At 47.5% G+C, this 18,267-nt stretch overlaps 1 protein-coding gene across 2 annotated transcripts; it reads right to left on the reverse strand.

Moving 5' to 3' along the window:
- Nucleotides 1-5,088: 5,088 nt before the first annotated feature.
- DLL4 (delta like canonical Notch ligand 4) lies at nt 5,089-16,801 on the reverse strand. 2 transcript variants are annotated; one of them, XM_059819292.1, is made up of 11 exons: nt 16,441-16,801; nt 16,044-16,307; nt 15,554-15,611; nt 14,567-14,836; nt 13,504-13,564; nt 13,265-13,395; nt 11,663-11,832; nt 10,374-10,593; nt 9,197-9,905; nt 8,352-8,460; nt 5,089-6,909 (listed from the first exon to the last, which is right to left on the reverse strand). In XM_059819292.1, exons 1-11 carry the CDS (start codon nt 16,492-16,494, stop codon nt 6,904-6,906), a joined length of 2,052 nt encoding a protein of 683 aa, XP_059675275.1. In that variant the 5' UTR covers nt 16,495-16,801; the 3' UTR covers nt 5,089-6,903. The 2 variants fall into 2 exon arrangements, with proteins under 2 accessions (XP_059675275.1, XP_059675274.1); XM_059819291.1 differs by lacking the exon at nt 5,089-6,909 and having other exon boundaries at nt 8,180-8,460.
- Between the last annotated feature and the right edge of the window lie 1,466 nt (nt 16,802-18,267).

The raw sequence follows: 18,267 nt of genomic DNA on the forward strand, positions 1-18,267 counted from the left end.
AATTATCACACTTTTATCCTGTGTGGGTTTTTTCCCTCCCAAATACATTTGTTCAGATTGTCTTCTGTTTCTTTACTGACAATCTTCCAGAGAACAAATGAGTTTATGGGCAGGAACAAAAATGCTTTGGCAATGCTTTGGCATTTTCTGCCAAAGCAGAAAATGTAAGGCAAATATTAAACAGTGTTAATAGAAAAGGAATTTCAAATGCACAGTGATGCACATTTGCACCAGGAATTTTGACCCTGCTCACAAACCACCGTGGGAGCCATGTGCCCGAGTACAGGGATCGTCAGAGCTCTTGCATGGTGCCAGGAATGGTCGAATCCTGTTCTGGCTGGTGATGGCCTCTCCAGCTATAAACCTAACTCTTAGCAGATCTGTTTGGATGTTAAATACGAGCTGGTTTAATTTAATTTATAAAAACAAACATGGTGCCTCTGTGACCTTCTAGGCAGTTAGTTAAAAACATAATCAACAAAACCACCGTGAAGCCAGCGACAACTCAACAAATAAGTCATGAAGCACAGATAAAAGATGTCATCACCAAACAGCCTCTCCTCAAACTGCATGTTTCCCTCATTTATCTGTGTATTTGCAAAACATGACTATGAACAAGGTGCTGTTTTGCACCTTGGGACTCCTCCTGGGAATGACCTGATCTTCACGCAGAGCAGCCTGCAGGGTGGGTTGGCTGCAGGGATAGATGGAGTCTGAGCACGCTCTCCGTCTTCGTTGGCAGGAGGGAAAACATGACGCTCGCAGAGGAAATGAAGAAGGATTAAGCCCTTCTATGGCAGTTATGTGCTACACTGTTACCTATGTGAGAGGCAAGTCCATCACTATTCTACAGTATATGGAAGAGGTAAATTAATCATGCGATCATCTGTGTTATGCAGGTCACATAACATGCAGGGTTATGTTATCTCCAGATGTGGACCACTCTGCTTTAGCCCTTAGGTCTCCCCTCTCGCATGGCATGTCAGTCAGAAGCCCTGAGTGACCCAGTCAGAGGGGAGGACAGTGAGATGGAGACTTGGGGAGCAGGAGTTATTTTCCAGTCCACTCCATGCCCTGCACTTTTAAACTTTACCTGCTCTTCTTCCTGCCCAGGGGTGCACTCCTGCAGCATGGAGAGCTGCGCAGAGCCTGTCACCACCGAGTCCCTCAGGGACATGTGGGGCGGGGTGCTGGAAGACAGTGAAGACCTCTGGGTGGCAGTGAGCCTTGTAAGCATATCGATGTTGCGTTTCTCCCCCCTTGCATCTCCCAAGGGCTGAACAGCTCATTGCAGAGGACGGCTGACCTATCTGTGGAGAAAGGAGAGCCTCTGGGAAGGTGATGGTCTGCCATCAAGATTTAAAAGGGAAGGGACAAAGGTACGTGCTGGTCCCCAGAATCAAATGCTGTGCATGGAACAATTGTTCTAGCACCTGAAATTATTGCTCTGTACGCAATCATTTACTTGGTGAATCAGAGAGTTCCATCCTAACCCTGCAGCATGATAGACCACTGGGCTGCAGAAATACCCCCCAAAGCTGCATGGGGGAAAGGAGCGAGGACGGCGGTGGTGATAAGAGGAGCAGAGGGAGGAGAAAGAGAAAGGGTAGTTTTACGGTGCTGAGTCACGCTGTTGCCTAGACAAGGTCTGAGAGCAGAGTAGGCAGGGTTAGAGGAGGTGGCAAGAGTGATCAAGGAGAAATCTCTCTGCTTTGGGCGTCAACAGCCAGGAAGGTCACTACCTGCAAGCTCTGGAAGCTGAGCTGGCAAACCTTAAACAGAGAGAGTGTGGAGGGGGGGAAATCTTGATGTTGACTCTCCAGAGAGGCCGCAAAATTGAAGTTATGAAAATAGTGAAGCGTGGCAGAGGGCCACTGAGTTATGTCAATTCGCCACAACTGGAGTTTAGGTTGTGAGTGAAATGTGCTGGGAGTGTCGTATCTACTGCATAAAATCAATATGTATTTGTGGATCAGGTATGTGAGATAAGGGAACGACAGGCAAACATAGATACACAACTGTTGCTTAAGCCACTAGAGTACAGGTTTGTTATTGACCTGCTGTGCCTTCCTCATTTTAGCATGAATTAATAAAAAAAGACCGAGGAGCAATGAAAATACTCAAAATGCGTTTTTACAGAGATGGTTTCATCTGTTGGACTAGATGATTGCAATTGTACAATAACTAATTTAGGTTTTCTCAGCAGCTCTTTCAAGACTGAGAGCTGTTGCAGGACAAGTATTGTGCATAATAAAATGCATTCTGCATTTTATCCCATTTTAGGCATGTCCTGTATCAAGCCTAATTTCTACAAGCATCCCTCATCTGCACTAACCTAACTGACCTCCGTACCCTGTGCTGTTTGCATCAGCACAGTCCTGCTGCATGTTGTCTCAGCACCAGTGGGTGCTATAGTTACGGGTATATCCCGGCATCTGTTTCCCCTAATCATCGGACTGTTTAAAGAGGTAAATGATGAAGGGCTGGAGCCGAACATGTAACAACTCAAGCGAAGCGCTGCACGGGGCAGCACCCCTTTCATTCAATCCAGCTCTGAAATTGTTTAGACTGAAGGGCTCTGCGTGGTTGTGAAATAGTTTCTATCGGGTGCTAGTACAAGGAAACACCAAAGAGTTTCTCAGAGTCAGGAGTCTGTTCTTAAAATTGTTGTTTTGTCACATAGCTTTTAAGTGAGCTTGTGCAGTCTTTTAAAACTGAAAGCCAAGTTTAGGTGTAGTCCTCCAGCCAAATCCGTAATCTTGCCATAGCTGGTGCAAATTGTGCTGAGAGAAGTTAGTTGTGTAGTTGGTTCTGAGAACGCTAGAAGCTTGTTAAGAGGAAAGGGATTATTTGTTAGTACATTTATGGTCCTGGCATCATCTGTGGTCCTCAAGAGGAATCTTTGAAATTCAGGTTGAGTCTTTACAGCCCAGAAGGATCTCGGAGCTTCTCCCAGTGAGTTCATACACTGTGGCTCTGAGATGCACTCGCCTGGGGGGGGGGCGGGCTGGTGAGCAGTCAGAGCACAGCAGCCCTTGGTAGGGAAGTTTTTGGCCAAAGATGTGGGTTAAATCCAGGTCATATTATGTGTTCAGCTAATTTGCTTGTAGTTTCTTTGGCCAGGACTTGGGGATGTGCACACGTGCATAGATTCACATATGCTTTCCATCTCCTCCTGTGTGGAAGCAGGCACCGCTCCTGTTTTTCCTGTGTAGGATCTGTGATCTATTCTGGTAGCTGCATAGTGCAGTACTGCCTCCAGTAAATATTCACAGATTTCCTTGTAAGCTGATGCTTTTTTTTCTTTCCTCCCTCCTGTGTGGATACACAAAGGCACGTGTTGTACCTGCTTTACCCTGTGGGATCTACATAATCAGGTCCACAGGTTTTAATGGATTTCAACTCCCTTCTGTCTACAGATACAGTTTCCTGTCTCGTTTTGAGCAGGAAGAGCTGAGTCTTTTTTGGTCTTAGCATTCCTGCTTGCCTAGGCTTTGGGAAGAGTTCTCTGGCTATTTTCCTGTTTGATTTTTGTGTGTGTTTTGTTTTAAGCAGGACAGAGTGCATGTGTGTATGTAATCCATGTGCTCAATTAAGAGAGGCATCTGTTGGGTTTATTTCACATTGCCGAGGAAGGACTGCAAGCAGGGAGCATCTGCTCGGCTTTTTGTCAATGGCTTGTTTTTCATAATTTGCTCTACAGGGTGAATGTTTGGGGAGGGGGAGGTGGCTTTTTATTTCTGAGTTTCATCTTAAATTTATTTTTATGGTAGCCAGGGAAATTGGCTGGGATTTGAAAGTTAATTTCGCTAAGAAAAGAACTGAAGAGGGAGAAACAAACCATCCAAAGTAAATAGTATTTATGTAACCTTAATAATACACTCGGAAGGACCCTTATGAACCATTATTTGCAGGATTTTAATGACAAAGTAAAAATAATTTGTTGCAGTGCTTTTTTAACGCCAGTGGGGTTTTTTGTTTTGTATTTTTTAAAAAACTAGCAAATTTTGGTTAATTTTATTTTGGGGAAAGATAGGAAAGGCATCCAACACTAAGATGCTTTTTTGGCATTTTGTCAACAACAACAACAAAAAAAGTCTGTTTTTAAAATAGAGCCGCAGTGGTTTCCTGTTCTTATAGTTTTTGCTTTTGTGCATTCAGATGTTGGCTGTGTTGCACTTAGCTGATCTAGTGAGAGATTTAATGTTCTGTAAATTTATGTGCTTGAAAGGCTACTGAACCTGCTGGGAGTGTTTTATACAAGTGTGCTTTTTACACATTTTTTTGTGGAAATATCCTCCGAAAGGGCTGTGGAGGATAATGACTTGGTGATGCCCTGGGAGGACACGGCTGCTGCTGTAGCGTAGGGAACTCAGGAAGAGAAAGCCTGAAACTCCCCCTAATCCCACAAGTGAAAGACAAATCTTACCCACTGCAATCAAACAAACGGGGATACAATCTTGCAGGTGTAGCTGTAGATGCTGTGCAAAGGTAACCTGAGTAGGGCAAGATATGGGTCTTACTGAAAGTATTTAAAGAAATGGGATTTAAAAAAGTAGTAATCATATCTTCTTCTGTAAATGAACCCCAAGCCAGCACGTTTATTAAGCCACAGGCCACTCTGAAATGGTATTAAATCTGTATCTTCCATGCCACAAGTTGTCATGGAAGAGGAAGAGTGAAGCGTTAGTAAAAATAACTTTCCTGGTAGTTCAGTCCCACTCCATAGCAAGAGAATATATATATGTATATATGTAATTTAAATATTACATAATATATCACAATATAAGTATGTGTAACTTTTCTGTCAGATGAATGCCGCTCAGCTGAACAACTTTGTTGACATCAGTTAACGGTTATAAAAGCAGCTGACAGCAGTTGGTGTGCAAAACGTAAATGTAGGGCTGACTGCAGGGAGCAGGCAGACAAGCTTACTTCTGCGGCTTCAAGTAACCTTGGCTGTCACAGAATCATGGACTCTGAAGTGTAAAAGGACAAACCACAGTAAGCTTCGTAGTAGCAGGAAAGTATTTTCATTGCTTGAAAAAAAAAAAATAAAATTCAAACTTTGTCATCACATTAAAAACATTACATGAGAAGTAATAAACATATTTACACTTCTGTTTTGATTATAAATATACATTATATACAAAATAATGTTATAAAACGTAGAAAGTTCAGTGCTTCTGATTTTTTTAAATTACTGAAATACTAGTCTTCAAAATAAACTACAAACAGACAAACTAAAACCCATATTATTGATTTCTGAAGGTCATCTTCAAAATGGTCCTACGTGGTCAGAGCAGAAGGTCAGTAGTGGACATTATGAAGGGGTCTTGTCTGCACAGTTCAAGGCAGTAGATGGGCTAGTCCAACAACAGGATTTACAAGGGCAAGAATATCGCTGTCCGAGAGATAGCAAGGTCCAGGTTTCTTCGAAGAGGTCTTGTTTCCTCCCTCCTCATTCTGCCCCATCCCGCGGTCTCATCTCGTCAGTGTCACAGCACTTTCTACTGGGATGTCCAGTATTATTGCTGTAAGTATGTTTATAAGAAAAGAGCTTCTGCACGCCTCTGGTTTCCAGGGGCAGGCTTCCCCTTTTCCGTGTAGGAGTGGGTGGTTATGAAAGCAACAGGACGAGCCTAGAACCTTCTACCGCTAATCTCCTCCACCTGTCTTGGCAGAGGGCGTCTCAGTGGGTGCTTCGCTATTGGGCATTTGGAACCAGGATGAAGGACAGGAGTTGGAGTTTTGCAACCAGATGGAGAAATAGGGGGGGTCACACGGCTTCTTCTCCTTCAGAAAGTAACAGCTGCAATTTTGAGACTATTTGCAGTAGAAGGTGGCACCTAATTCAGAAACACGACATAAACCCCCAAATTTGCGTCAAAGTAAGGCAGGGGGGAGAGAATGAAGAAGGAGAAGAAAAAAGTAATGTCTATTCACAATCACTGGTAGTGCAAAGGGCATGAAAACAGCTGAGACGACAGCTCAGCGCATAAAGGTTCTAGGAGCTGATTGATTTTAAACGCATTTGTAAGGCTTTAAATAGAGCTGGGATCACGCCTCCTCCTCATCGATGGGGAAGAGGCAGTACACATTCCTTATCACAACTTTTCTTTCTCAAATGTTTAAATCCACAAAAATCCTGTCCCATATTGTGGCTTGGGTCAATCAGTTCTCCAAAGCATCACCAAACAAGATGACACGTAAATTCGGTATTCCTCTTTCCTTCTTCCTCTCGCCCCTTACACTGTCTCAAGTACATGCAGCAGGAGAAAGGAGATGCAAATAGGTGTGTAGCAGGAGGTATCAACCACCCCTGCCCCATACTGTTCAGGTAACTGCAAAAAGAGCAGTCAAGTCTCTGTTTGGGCTTGTTAGATCCTCTTGACACATTTTAGGCACTTTTAAACCCAGAAAAAAAAGGAGACCTCGTTTCTACTGTATCCATTATCTGCATAGCAATGCGTCTTTCTCCACACCTTCCATGGCAACATCTGTGTAGTTAAGTGCCTCCTCATCTACCGGCACCTCCCATAACCAGAGTTCTGGAAAGCCAGGGGTCTGTCCATGAGGAACTGGCCTCAGTGTCTTTTAAAAACAAATTAAAACAACAACATTTTTAACCCCTCTCTCTTCCCTCTGCCTCCCCTCTTCTATAGCCAATGAGATTTCTGGTATCAAACTTCAAACAAGGGCAGTAAGAACAAAAAGGTGTATTGCATCTTTCAGTAAATTCACAGTCTGTCCAGTTCACCCAGTTCCATCCTCCGCCTGAGAGCAGCAAGTTGCATGTAATTAAAAACAGTCCAATCCAGTTCTGAATTGTAAACAATGCAGCAGGAACGTCCATCTACTGGCATTACCAAATCTGAGGTGCAAATGGGCTGATCTTCAGTCTTATACCTGTCGGGATAGAAAATAATACCAGGAGTGAGAAAGAAGCACAGCATACAGAGTACTGCAGAAATAAAAAATTGTAATTCATATATGTCAAACCAAAGCAATTTAAGCCAGACATTACTGCGGTTTAACTCTCAGCGTTCAATGTTTTTGGCTGGGTCCAGAGACAAAGAATCACCAGCAAAAAAAATCATCTGTATGATGAATAGCCTCTCTACCTGGACTGAGGGGAAGAATGCTTACATATCTGGGTGCTTAACACTGGCTTTCTGTAAAAAGCATATGGTATAGTTAAATAGTTTGTGTTCAGAAGCATTAAGCCTGAATGATGTGGAGAGAGGTTTCAGGGGCTGTCATTCTGAAAATAAAAACACTCCTGGAGATGCCTGATGTAAATCTGGGAGTCTAGCTTTGGTCAGCAAGACCTTCAAAGGAAGATATGGTATTTAGGTCAGTTAATGGGAATGAAGCGTCTAGCTGTCATTTGTATCTTTGAAAATCCTTTCACTTAGTTTAAACTTCAAATATTGTTGGTTGACTTGTGTTCCAGCTTGCCTTCAAGAGGAAATCTAATATCCACCCTGGCAAGCGAGACAGAATCCTGCAGATCTGACTTCACAGATCACAGCTATATGGCACAGCAAGCTTCTCTTTCCTGGAGTCTGAAACTAGTCCTAAAGATGGCCACGCTGAAGAAGGCAGGTATTGGTTAATGTCAAAGTGCCTTTAACTTCCATTGAGCCTTTTTCCAAAGGGTCAGTAATTCTTCAGGAACTAGTTGGTTCCTCAATAGCTGCTTTTTAAAGTCCTTCAGGTTCAATGCTAGACTCTTCTTTTTTTATGTATCTGTCCTCTGACTTTTCCATATAACATCAAAATCTAGATATGTTTATCAATAACAGCATTGACTTCTGTAGAGAATATACAGCTGGAGCTTAAATGCCAAGAGGTTGAAATTACCTTATTACAGACTTCCTAAATGGCTGTTATGCCTATCCACTAACACAATCAGCTACCTCCATCTCCTGCTGGAAATCTATAGCTTTGCCTGTTTCCACAGAACACAGATTATCCATTGTAGTCATGGGAAAATACGTGGCTTTACATCAATAGGCCTATGAACGATCGTTATTTCCATTTTTGCTGACTACCTATTTAAGAGGAAATAATCCTACAATGTGCTGAATTTTTATGGGCTGATGTTCTGTGCTTTCATCTCCCGCTGACTTATCTAAGCTCAAAATCTCTGGTTTAATAAAATCAGAGCTGCTTATTTCTTTATTTTCCCCACTGTATGTTCTACGTGGGCCACAGAAGAGGAGAGGTGAATGCTGGGAAGCATTGGGATCCCTGGAAATAGAGTAACCTTCTCAGATGCTAGTCTAAAGGATAATTTACCCTTTTACTTTGTGCATTTATGCCTGTCCACCCGTGTACTTACTTACCTCTGTAGCTATGATGCACTCATTCCTTTCTTCTGTTATCACAAAGACGGACTGGTACATTGAATCCCTCGGAGAGCATATCGCTGATATCCTACATTCCGGCTTTTCACTAAGGCAGGGCAGAGAGAAAAGAACGTTAGTTGACTACTAACAAGCCTGACTCTCAAAATCTACCATGAATATGGAGGGTTGGAATGAGATAGCCGTGAAGGTGTGGGAGGGAAGTGCAGAGGATGAAGTTTCACATGTTCTATATGATGGCAGGGCATTATACTAGAAAAATGGAAGTAAGGACTAGCTCCTGTCTTCCTACACTTCTGCCATTTCCAACCTGATAGCACGCTCCTCAGATCCCTCAGTGTAACAGCCACAATCAGATCCCAGACAAGACTTTCAGTACATGTATCAGAAGACTGATAAGACAGTGAACACCTGCCCTTTTCTTCTTTTGAAAAAGAGTAGTTATTTTTACTCTATCATTCTTCTCAGTAAGCAGATGATTTTGTCTTCTCAATAAGCGAAATACTTATTTTTAATCACTACATGCCTTAACTGTTGTTCCTCCAAGATCTATTGAAGAAGGAAAGACACTTCTTTCTTTTACGACTGACCAGTACCCATACCAGCAGCACCCTGCACAAACACTCAATTTAGTTGACTTAGCTAAGGATACCACTTGGGCGTGACACACATACTCCAGTATGAAGATTCCTGGCTTTGCTCTGGTTTGTTTTGTATATTATCTGCTTGAGGTTTCTCTTTTCCCTGTATTTTCTCATCTGCTTCTAGACCAGTATGAAGATGAGGGGCCTTAAGAAAGACTAGAAGGAAGACTACGTTCTTACCTGTGTAGTCGGAGGGGAGACTTTTCTCCTAAACACTTTTCACTTTTGTAATATTTATCTTCCTGTGTCCCTCTACTTGTCAGGTCTTTTACCAGATTGTAGTCCAGTTTATGATTCTTGGGTTTGTAGTTTGATTTCTCCAGCCCACAGTCCACTTCAAGGTCTTTATTTTTATTGGTGTTTTTGAGCTGGGAAGCTGGAATGAGATTGTCCTTCTGGAAGTCAGACAGGTTGTTCATTGTCTCCAAGTCCTGCTCTGGGTGCATCCTCATCTGCCTGATGACCATTGCTATCATGCAGAACAGTATGAGCAACGCCACCAGCCCCACCCCCATGGATATGGCAATCCAGGGGACTGGTTTAGGAGGAAGCGTAACGGGCACTGGATAAACTGGCAATTCGCAACGGTTGCCCATGAAGCCAGAAGGACAGTAGCAGACAAAGTTGGCACTATAAAGTCCGCTGTAGCATGTGCCCCCATTCTCACACGGCCCAGAAGCGCATTCATCTCTGGTTTTGATGTCACAGTTCCTGCCACTGTAGCCTGGCAAGCACGTGCAGGTGTAATCGTTGATCAGGTCCTGACAAGTTCCCCCATTGGAACATGGGTTTCTGGCACAATCATTGATGTTTATCTCACATTTCTGACCAGAGAAACCAGCCCGACAACGACACACGCGAATCTGACCAAGGTAAAAGCAATTACCGTCTGAGGAAAAAAAAGTAAAATAAATAAAAAATTAGTCTGCAATGCACTTCACTCGGAAACCTAAACCTCTCCCCAGTTAGCGTTTTATACTATCTCAAGAACAGGGAGGTTATTTTAGAAAACAACCGCGCATCCGAAAGTTCCGTCTAGTTTACCTAATTTGTATCACCATGCCTTAAAAATAGGGCCCCTTCTAAATATGTAATAAAGTTACCTGAATTTACTTAGTTCTGTCATCTTCCCCATCACTTGGTAAACCTTGTGCATTGTTTTGTTGCATAGAAAATGCCAGTGAAAGCCCCCCCGCCCCCAAGCAAGAGGCTAAAATTAGGGTAGATGTGGAATGCAGCGGGGGAGAGGGACTAATGTATTAGAGGAAGAGTAGAGGTCAGATTGGATTTCTATCACTTCTGCACTGAAAAGCACAAACAAGGCAGAGACACGAGAGTGTTTGATAAAAAGACTCACCGTTTGCGCACGGGTTGCTTGTGCACCTGTCTACTTTTTTTTCACAGTTTGAGCCTGTGAAGCCGAAAGGGCAAACGCAAGTGTAGCTGGCCCCTTGTTCTTTTTCCAAGCACGTGCCGCCGTTAAAGCACGGAGAATCTATACACGTCAAAGCGCTGTGCTCACAGTGAGTGCCATAGTAGCCAGGGGGGCACAGGCAGTGATAACCGTTCTCCATATCCTGCAAAACACAACATTAGGCCACTGTTATTTGATGGCACCAAATGATAGCTGCTTGCTTGCTTATTTTTGGTCGGCTGTGAGCGCTGTTCAGTCCCTTCTTATCCACACTCTGATGCGGCAAAAACGACATTTGGAGAGTAAGTAACTGCAGGCTGGACTGTGAGGGATAGAGCTGTGAATCGGCTGTACTCAGCGTGTAAGAGTAATCACGCAGCTACGCGAGCAGACAGGCAGCTAGACAAAAACATTACTAACACCACTACTGTCTAATGGGATCCCTGAGGTCCTCCCAGAGCAGAATGTCGTGTGTCGACCCACACGCCTGTGATCAGGCCGTTTATCCTCGGCATGAGAGCCCTTTTTGTCTTTACAAGGGCTTATGTTGCTTTGCCGTGGATAAGTCCCACCACCTAGATCACAACAAAACTGTTTCTTCTTTCCAAGTACTGTATGTCCAAGGCCTCGGGAGAAGGGAGCTAGGGTCTTGCGCCATTAGCTTTAATCTAAACGTGCATCAGATTACATTTGATATCTATAATCGATCAGTCTTTATCAACAGGTAGAATCAATCATTGGCTGGGTCTGCAAACACACTGAAACACTAAACTGCAGGAAACTGAAAATGCAGAACCCTGTTTCACAGAAAGTGCTTGCGCTGATTGCCCTCATATTGTCTGACACCACACTCCTGTAGCAGGAAGCAGAAGTTTTCTTTCATTTGCTATTAAAATACAGACTTAGCACATTTCTGTGTGAACCTTGGTTTGAGAAGCTTATTTTTTTTACAGATCTGCTCCCCCACCAACCTTGCATCTTGCCAAGCTCTCGTAATGGCTGCCACAGAAACCTAAGGATCAGTTGACTAGTTCTAATCTAGATGATACATCTCCTCCTGTAACAGACTTCCTCCCCCGACACCTCTCGGGAAGGGCTCAGTATGGTAGTTGTGAGCGTCAGTAATGAACCTGTGTACTATCGAATTCCCATTATGCTGTTACAGAACCATTTCTGAAAAGGTACACCGGGGCTTGCTTCACCCAAAGACTTTACATTTAAAAAGCCCTTACCGTGCAACTACCACCATTCCTACAGGGATTGCTGTCACACTCGCTGATCTCATGTTCGCAGTCAACACCGGTAAAGCCGGGTTTGCATGCACACGTATAGCTGCCCTGGCCGGTGTTCATGCACGTTGCTCCGTTTTTGCATGGTCTGTGGTGAGTGCAGTAGTTCAGATCTGCAAAGATACCGGGAGTTAGAGAATGCACCTTTGACAGCTGGGAAAAGACACTCATAAAAAAACGCTTTAGTCAACAAAAAAGGCAGAATTTTCAATGAAGTGTTTCATTTTGCTATCAATAGGAATACTGGAGATGATTATCCGGGTTATTATCAGTAATAACCACATGTTACAGATTATCATCGATTTTAGATATTTCTCTACGTCCATCACTGTAATAGGTGAGGTCTGAATTCTGAGAGACCTGGCTAAAATTTAACTTTCTTAGTGCTTCCGTATACTCTCCCTTTTTTGCGTGCATAAACCTGTTAGCTGCAATGGGAATTAGATGCCAAGTTGGAAAATGTACTTCGTAAGTGTGTGTTCTTGGAAAGACACGCCACCGCACTGTAGACACTCGGTGCACAACATGTCACATACCAAAACAGTGAGCCCCGTCTTTAAAAGGTGTGCTCTGAGGCACATTCTGGGGAGGCAGGAAGGAAATAACGATGTTTTGGCTTGGAGATTTAAACAAACAGTGGAAATCTTTTGTTGTTTATTTACTGTGCTCTTTTGTTATGAATGTTAGTAGTTTAAACTGTCTAAATGCTCCCCCAAGCTTGACGGTCCTTTTTTTTTTCCCTTTAAATTTGAGACAGAGGTTAAGCACACGGGTTCATAGGACGTAAGTAGAAGATCTTTATTATCTCTATAAATACCACAGAGTAATTTGAATACAACTGGTTAATAGATAACTACAAGCAGAAAAAAATCTGCAACTTTACTTTTCCTGCTTAAATTCAGACTTCAACATCTTAATCCTAAAACTGTCTTGAAAACCCTTCGCTTGCTTTGAGCTCTTAATGATCTCAGTGCCAGCAGTGCATATATGGCCTTGAGGACATGACTGCGCAGCTGGCTACGGTTCAGTGATTCAATGGGTTGAATAGGTGGAAGTGGTCTGGTGTACCTTAAAATGGAACCTGTACTTTTCATTCTTGCTTACATGATTTTTCTCTCATGCTCCAGACTTATCACATGAGTTAACTTCCTTGTATGCAAAATAAGGAAGGCCCAAATGATGGTGTTTACCGCCGCTGGAAACTGTTTAGTAAATTGTTAAGGTTGTACAGGGAATAAGTTCAACTTAGCTTGAGCAGGTAGAAAACTTGCATGTTCAACACTCATCCAGGTTGTTGGGGGTTTTTTTCCAAGAGAAAAACTTTTTTTGCAAGAGAAAAACTGCAGCTACCAAAAAGGTTCACTGGTTTTCAAACAAAATTACTACAAATACAAGAATTGGTATCTGAGACAGCGGTGGTACGAACTGATGCCTGTGAACATGTACCTTGCGGAAATTTGATTCTAGATCCAACGGGTCAGATTCCTTAGTCCAGTACTAAGCAGTACCCAATCTAGAGCCATAAGCGCGAGCTTCAGAACTAACCTTGGTCACAGAAGAGGCCACCCCATCCTTCATCGCATATGCACTGCCATTGTGTTTTACAAGTCCCGTGGCGGCAGCCTATATGGGGAATGCATTCATCGCAGTAGCGGCCTTGCCAACCGGGGCGACAGCTAAAAGAAAAGTCAAATTAAAACATTAATGACATGGAAAAGAGTTGAAGTTTCTATTACAAGGTGACATATTAACTGAAGTTCAGATTGCAACTGCCATCTACTCACATGCACTCTCCAGGCTTGTTGCAATATCCGTTCTGTTCAGTGCATCCCGACAGACAGATGGCTGTAAAGAGAACATAAAAAAGCAGAAATGTTTAGGTAAATACACATGGCATTACAGAATACACTTTTAAAAGGGCAAATGCCAGCTTTTAAAAAAATACTTTGAAAAACAGTTTTGCACCTTCAAAGCTTTGTTTTAAAAATTCTTGGTACGGGGAGTTCTGGAGCAGGAGGAAGAGAACAAGGAGAGCCAACATTTGACAAGTTGTCCTTTAGTTTTTTCTGTTTATACAACAAACATGAACTCTTGCAACTCTTACTAGAAAAGGAGCACGAGGAGGCACCTTTGGCTCGTGCTAACAAAAGACTGAAAAAACCCAACGGGACCCCGAGCCCACAGCAAAGATTCCCACTACTACACCGCAACACCTGTCTCATCTCCCCTGGCAGCAGGAGCGGTGGAAGCATTTGTGTGGGCAAGCTGCTAGCATTTTAATTTGGAATAGATATCGCTGATTCAGGGATACCAGCCAAGATCCCTTCTCTGCTAGCTCTTTCTTCACTGCTAACGCTCGCAGTGGTGAGGCACAGCATTGGTAGTTGCAGCCAAAGGGGCCAAAGTCCTCAGCGTGGAGCTTTCTCTCTCCAGGCAGGGAGTGGAAAGGTCAGCATGAAAACACAGCCCGAGGCGCCTACCGGGTAACCCTGCGCAATGCTTTGTAACAGCGTTGTGGCAGCCACCCTATATTAAGGACTGACCGCAAAGACAGCTACAACCAGGGTCAGGCCAGCTGGCGGAACTGGACAAGGGGATGTGCTTTTGGGTCCCGGGTCCCTTTGTCAAATAAGCCCCCTGATGCCATGGGTTGCGTTTCCTGGAAGGCCTCTTGAGCGTCATCCCTTAACCTGCACTAACGCCCCGTTAGCGCAGACGAGAGCCTAGCGGGTGATGTGTCTTAATGCGCTGAGGCATCTGTGAGCGTTACAGGCCCACCTGATGCCCACGAAGGTCCCGGTTCTGCCCCGGGGCGACGAGGGCGGCACAGGGGCGCGGGGCACTTACGCTCGGTGCAGTACTCGCCGGTCCAGCCGGGCAGGCAGGCCAGGCTGCCGTCCGCCTCGCAGACGTAGTGTCCGAAGCGGTCGTCGCGGCGCTTGCAGAGGCGGGAGCAGCTCTCGCCGTAGTAGTTCTCGCTGCAGACCACCCGGTAGGAGTAGCGCAGCTGGGTCAGCGGGCCGCTCTGCACGTCCTGCGACCAGTCCTCGCCCACCGACAGCGACCGCTGGATCGACATCTGGCTGATGAGCCAGTCCTCCGAGGGCGGCCGGGAGCCTGCGGGAGAGCGGGGCCCGTGTCAGCAACCGGTGGACACCACCCGCGACGTCCCCCCCGCCGCGAAAACCACCCGCCCCGCTGGAGAGGAGTGGAGCGGGGTCCCCCCACTTGTGTATAGGTACACGTACGTCTGTGTGTGTATATATATGTATGTGAGGGCATGCCCCGCGTACGAAGGTGGCGAGTGGGGCGTGCAGAGCGGGAGCCCCAGCCCCGGCCGAGGGGGGCTCAGCGGAGGGGCCTTTGAAAGCGGGGGCTGCCGCGAAATATCCTTTTCCTCTCCGCTCAGAAAAAAAACATCCCCAAGCCATTATTCCTTTCCAAAGGGCGGAATTCGAGCAAGGTGTAAAATACAGGAAAAGGCGGCCGGGGCTCGCTGGCAGCCTCCCGGCTTTCTCACCGCAGCCCGCCTCGCTTTCCCACGCCAAAAATAAACCGGAGGAAACGCAATTGTGTTGGAGATTAGGCCGGGGCAGAATCAAAGCGGCCCCTGATGGATATCGTTGGGGGACCGGCTCCCGACGGTGGGATAAAGCCGGCCCTGGAGTTATAGTATAAACAGCTGAGCCGGGGGCGGCCGTTAACCGTTTGCGGGACGGGGACGGGGACGGGGACGGGGACGGGGACGGGGACGGGGACGGGGGGGGCGCGAGGGCGCGAGGGGCGCTCCCGCCGCGCGGGCGCCCCCTGCCGGCGGCGCGCGGCCGTAGTCACCTTCCGGCAGGTAGTTGGCGGGCGCGTGCCAGGCCTGGATGATCAGCGAGAAGGTGCCCTGCGGAGGGGGAGAAACCAGCGTCAGACCGGCGCCCCTCCGCGCCCCTCCCGAGCCCCTCCCGAGCCCCCCGGTACCCGCCCCGGCCCGCCGGGCCCCGCAGCGGCACTCTGCCCGCGGCTACGCGCCTGCCCCGCTCCCTCCTGCGGACCGCGGACCCTCCCCCCCCCCGCCCCTTGCTTTTATTTCTCTTAATAACATTTATTATGGTGCTTCTGGGCTGGATGCGCTTTTTCATCGCCTTTTTTTTTTTTTTTTTGCTTTTTCGCTTTTTTTTTTTTTTTTTCTGTCTTTCTTTAAAGGAAGTTCTGGAAAAAAGTGCAAAGGCGAAAGCAGTTTGTTTACACTACGGAGGAGCAGCGCGCTGCCATCAGCCTTCCCTCGCCGCCCTCCTGCCCCACCATCGCCATCGGGCTTAGAGCGGAATCTCACCGGCCACGTGAAGTTAAAGGGCAACTTAATGGGGCTGTCAAATCTCTCTGTATCCTTGATGCTGAAGGAGTTTATTCCCAGAACGGGGGTGATGACGCTGCCGAAAGTGCAGGAGCCCGGGGAGACCACTGCCTGAAAATGCTTCAGACACACGCGAAAGAAGGTCCTGCAGTGGGGGGAGCAGGGCTCCCCGCTGGCCAGGGACCCGCGGCTGTTCACGAATTCGTGCAGCTCCAGCTGGAAGACGCCAGAGCCGGACACCCTCTGCACAAAGAGGAGACACACAAAATAGCCAAATCAGACCTTACCCCGGCTTTGCCATGCAAACTTGCTTCCATCACCCACTTTACATTTCGCAAACCCTTTTTTTTTTTTTTTTTTTGCGATGTGCCATTACCTGCTGCAAAATCATTAACAGAAACGTCAAGCCAAAGATGCGCAAGGCTGTCATCCTTGTGTTACTCAAGCTTCCAGTTCTTAGTGGGTTTAGTTTTCCTCCTGTATTCCTCAAACGGTCCAAGCAAGCGCTTCTCGGCCGAGGGGGAAAAGAGAGGCGTCACGGCGATTCTCCTGCAGCAACCTGCTCTTCCAAATATTCCCCGAGCACCAGCAGAAATCGGAAGGTAAAATCCAGGTGTCGATCCGTCCCCTTCTGGGAATTAATCCTGCAGCCAACCGCCGACCTCCGGTCGCTGTCGTCGCCTTTATAAACTCCAAAGCCGGGTGGGTTTGGTGAGAGTGGCGGAGGGGAGTGCTTAGTGTGGAACCGCTCCTCCTTTCACCGGTGCTCACAGCGCTCACTGAACGGAAAACTTGCTTCCCTTCGAGCTGTTTATATAGTTGCCTCGCATCCTCACAAGCTCATTATGTAAACCGTCAGTCAGACTCACGGCCGATCCCTCCCCTTTTCCATCTTTCCTTTCTGGAAAAAAAAAAAAAAAAAAAAAAAAGAGCCAAATGTTGCGGAGAGCCCTCGCACCCAGCATTAATACCCTGCTGCCGCCGCTGCCGCGCTGACCGCCGAGGAGCCGAGCTGATTACCGCCGAGCCAAGCATCTGTTGAGATATTTACGGCGCTCGCCCTGCGAGACTTCCCTCGAAAATCAGACGCCCCTCCGCAGCGCGGCTCTCCCCAGCGCCCGAACAATAGCGGATGAAATGTTTAAAACACACGCTTGTTTGTCTGTTTGTTTGTTTGTTTCTCCCCCCCCCCCCCCATGGCTACGGGTGCATAACCCCCCGCCCGCCCTCGCCCCGGCCGCCTCCCGGGGCGGCGGGACGGGGCTGCGCCCCGCGGCCGGGAGCTGCCCTGCCTGGCGAGGGCTGGCCCCGGGTGGAAAGTAAAAGTAAAACGGTGCTTGCCCGGCAGGCCGGCACCCCGGGACGGCCCCGCCGCAGCTCGCTCGGGGCCCGGCGCACCGGCTGCCGCCCCCCCCGGCGCCGTTCCTGACCCCCCGCTAACGGGAAGGGGGCGAGCGGGGCGGGTGGCGGCAGGGAGACGGGCACGGCGGGGCTCCGTCGCCCTTCCGAAATGGGTGGCGAAGGAGCGCTGAAGCCAGGTGGCCGAGGCTGGCGGGCAGGAGCCCGGCTGTCCTGCTGCTGCCCCGGCCCCCCCAAAAACGGGGGCGAGGGGGAGACTGGGGGGCTTGCGGGCAGGCAGGGCGGGAGCGGGGGCCGCGGGGGGCCGCGGGCCGTGTCAAGCTGGTTGGCGGTGGCCGGTGCCGGGCTGCGGTCTGGCGTGTGCCAGTAAAGCCCTTGGCCTGATTGCAGCGTGCGCTTATTGTTGGGTCGCGTGTCCCTCATTAAAGCCAAGCACAGAGAAGGCCTTTCATGTGGCTTTTTATTTCAGCTTGTTAAATGGATGGGAGGCCGGAGGGGGGGGGGAGAGGGAGAGATAAACCCTCAGCTGTATGATAATGAGGTCTTGCCACCTTTATGCCAGCGCCCGGCGCGCAAGGCTGCGGACCTTTGCGGCGCGGATCACCTGGGGAGCAGCGCCCGGGCGCAGCGCGCTGCCAACCGCCCTTCAGCCCCTCTGCTCTCCCAAAGGGGCTTTTGCAGCGCTAATTCCCCAGTCCAGGCTCTCGGGGGGGGAGTTACAGAAGGAAAGCCGGGGACCTGGCTCGTTTGGAGGCGAGGCACCCCAGCTAAACTTCCCCGGCCCCCTACTTTGCCAACAAAGCGGCCGCTTTTCCTGGAAAAGGGAGCTTTGGTCCGGCATGCG

The sequence above is a fragment of the Gavia stellata genome, chromosome 7 (assembly GCF_030936135.1).
Source record: "Gavia stellata isolate bGavSte3 chromosome 7, bGavSte3.hap2, whole genome shotgun sequence".
Lineage (NCBI taxonomy): Eukaryota > Metazoa > Chordata > Aves > Gaviiformes > Gaviidae > Gavia > Gavia stellata.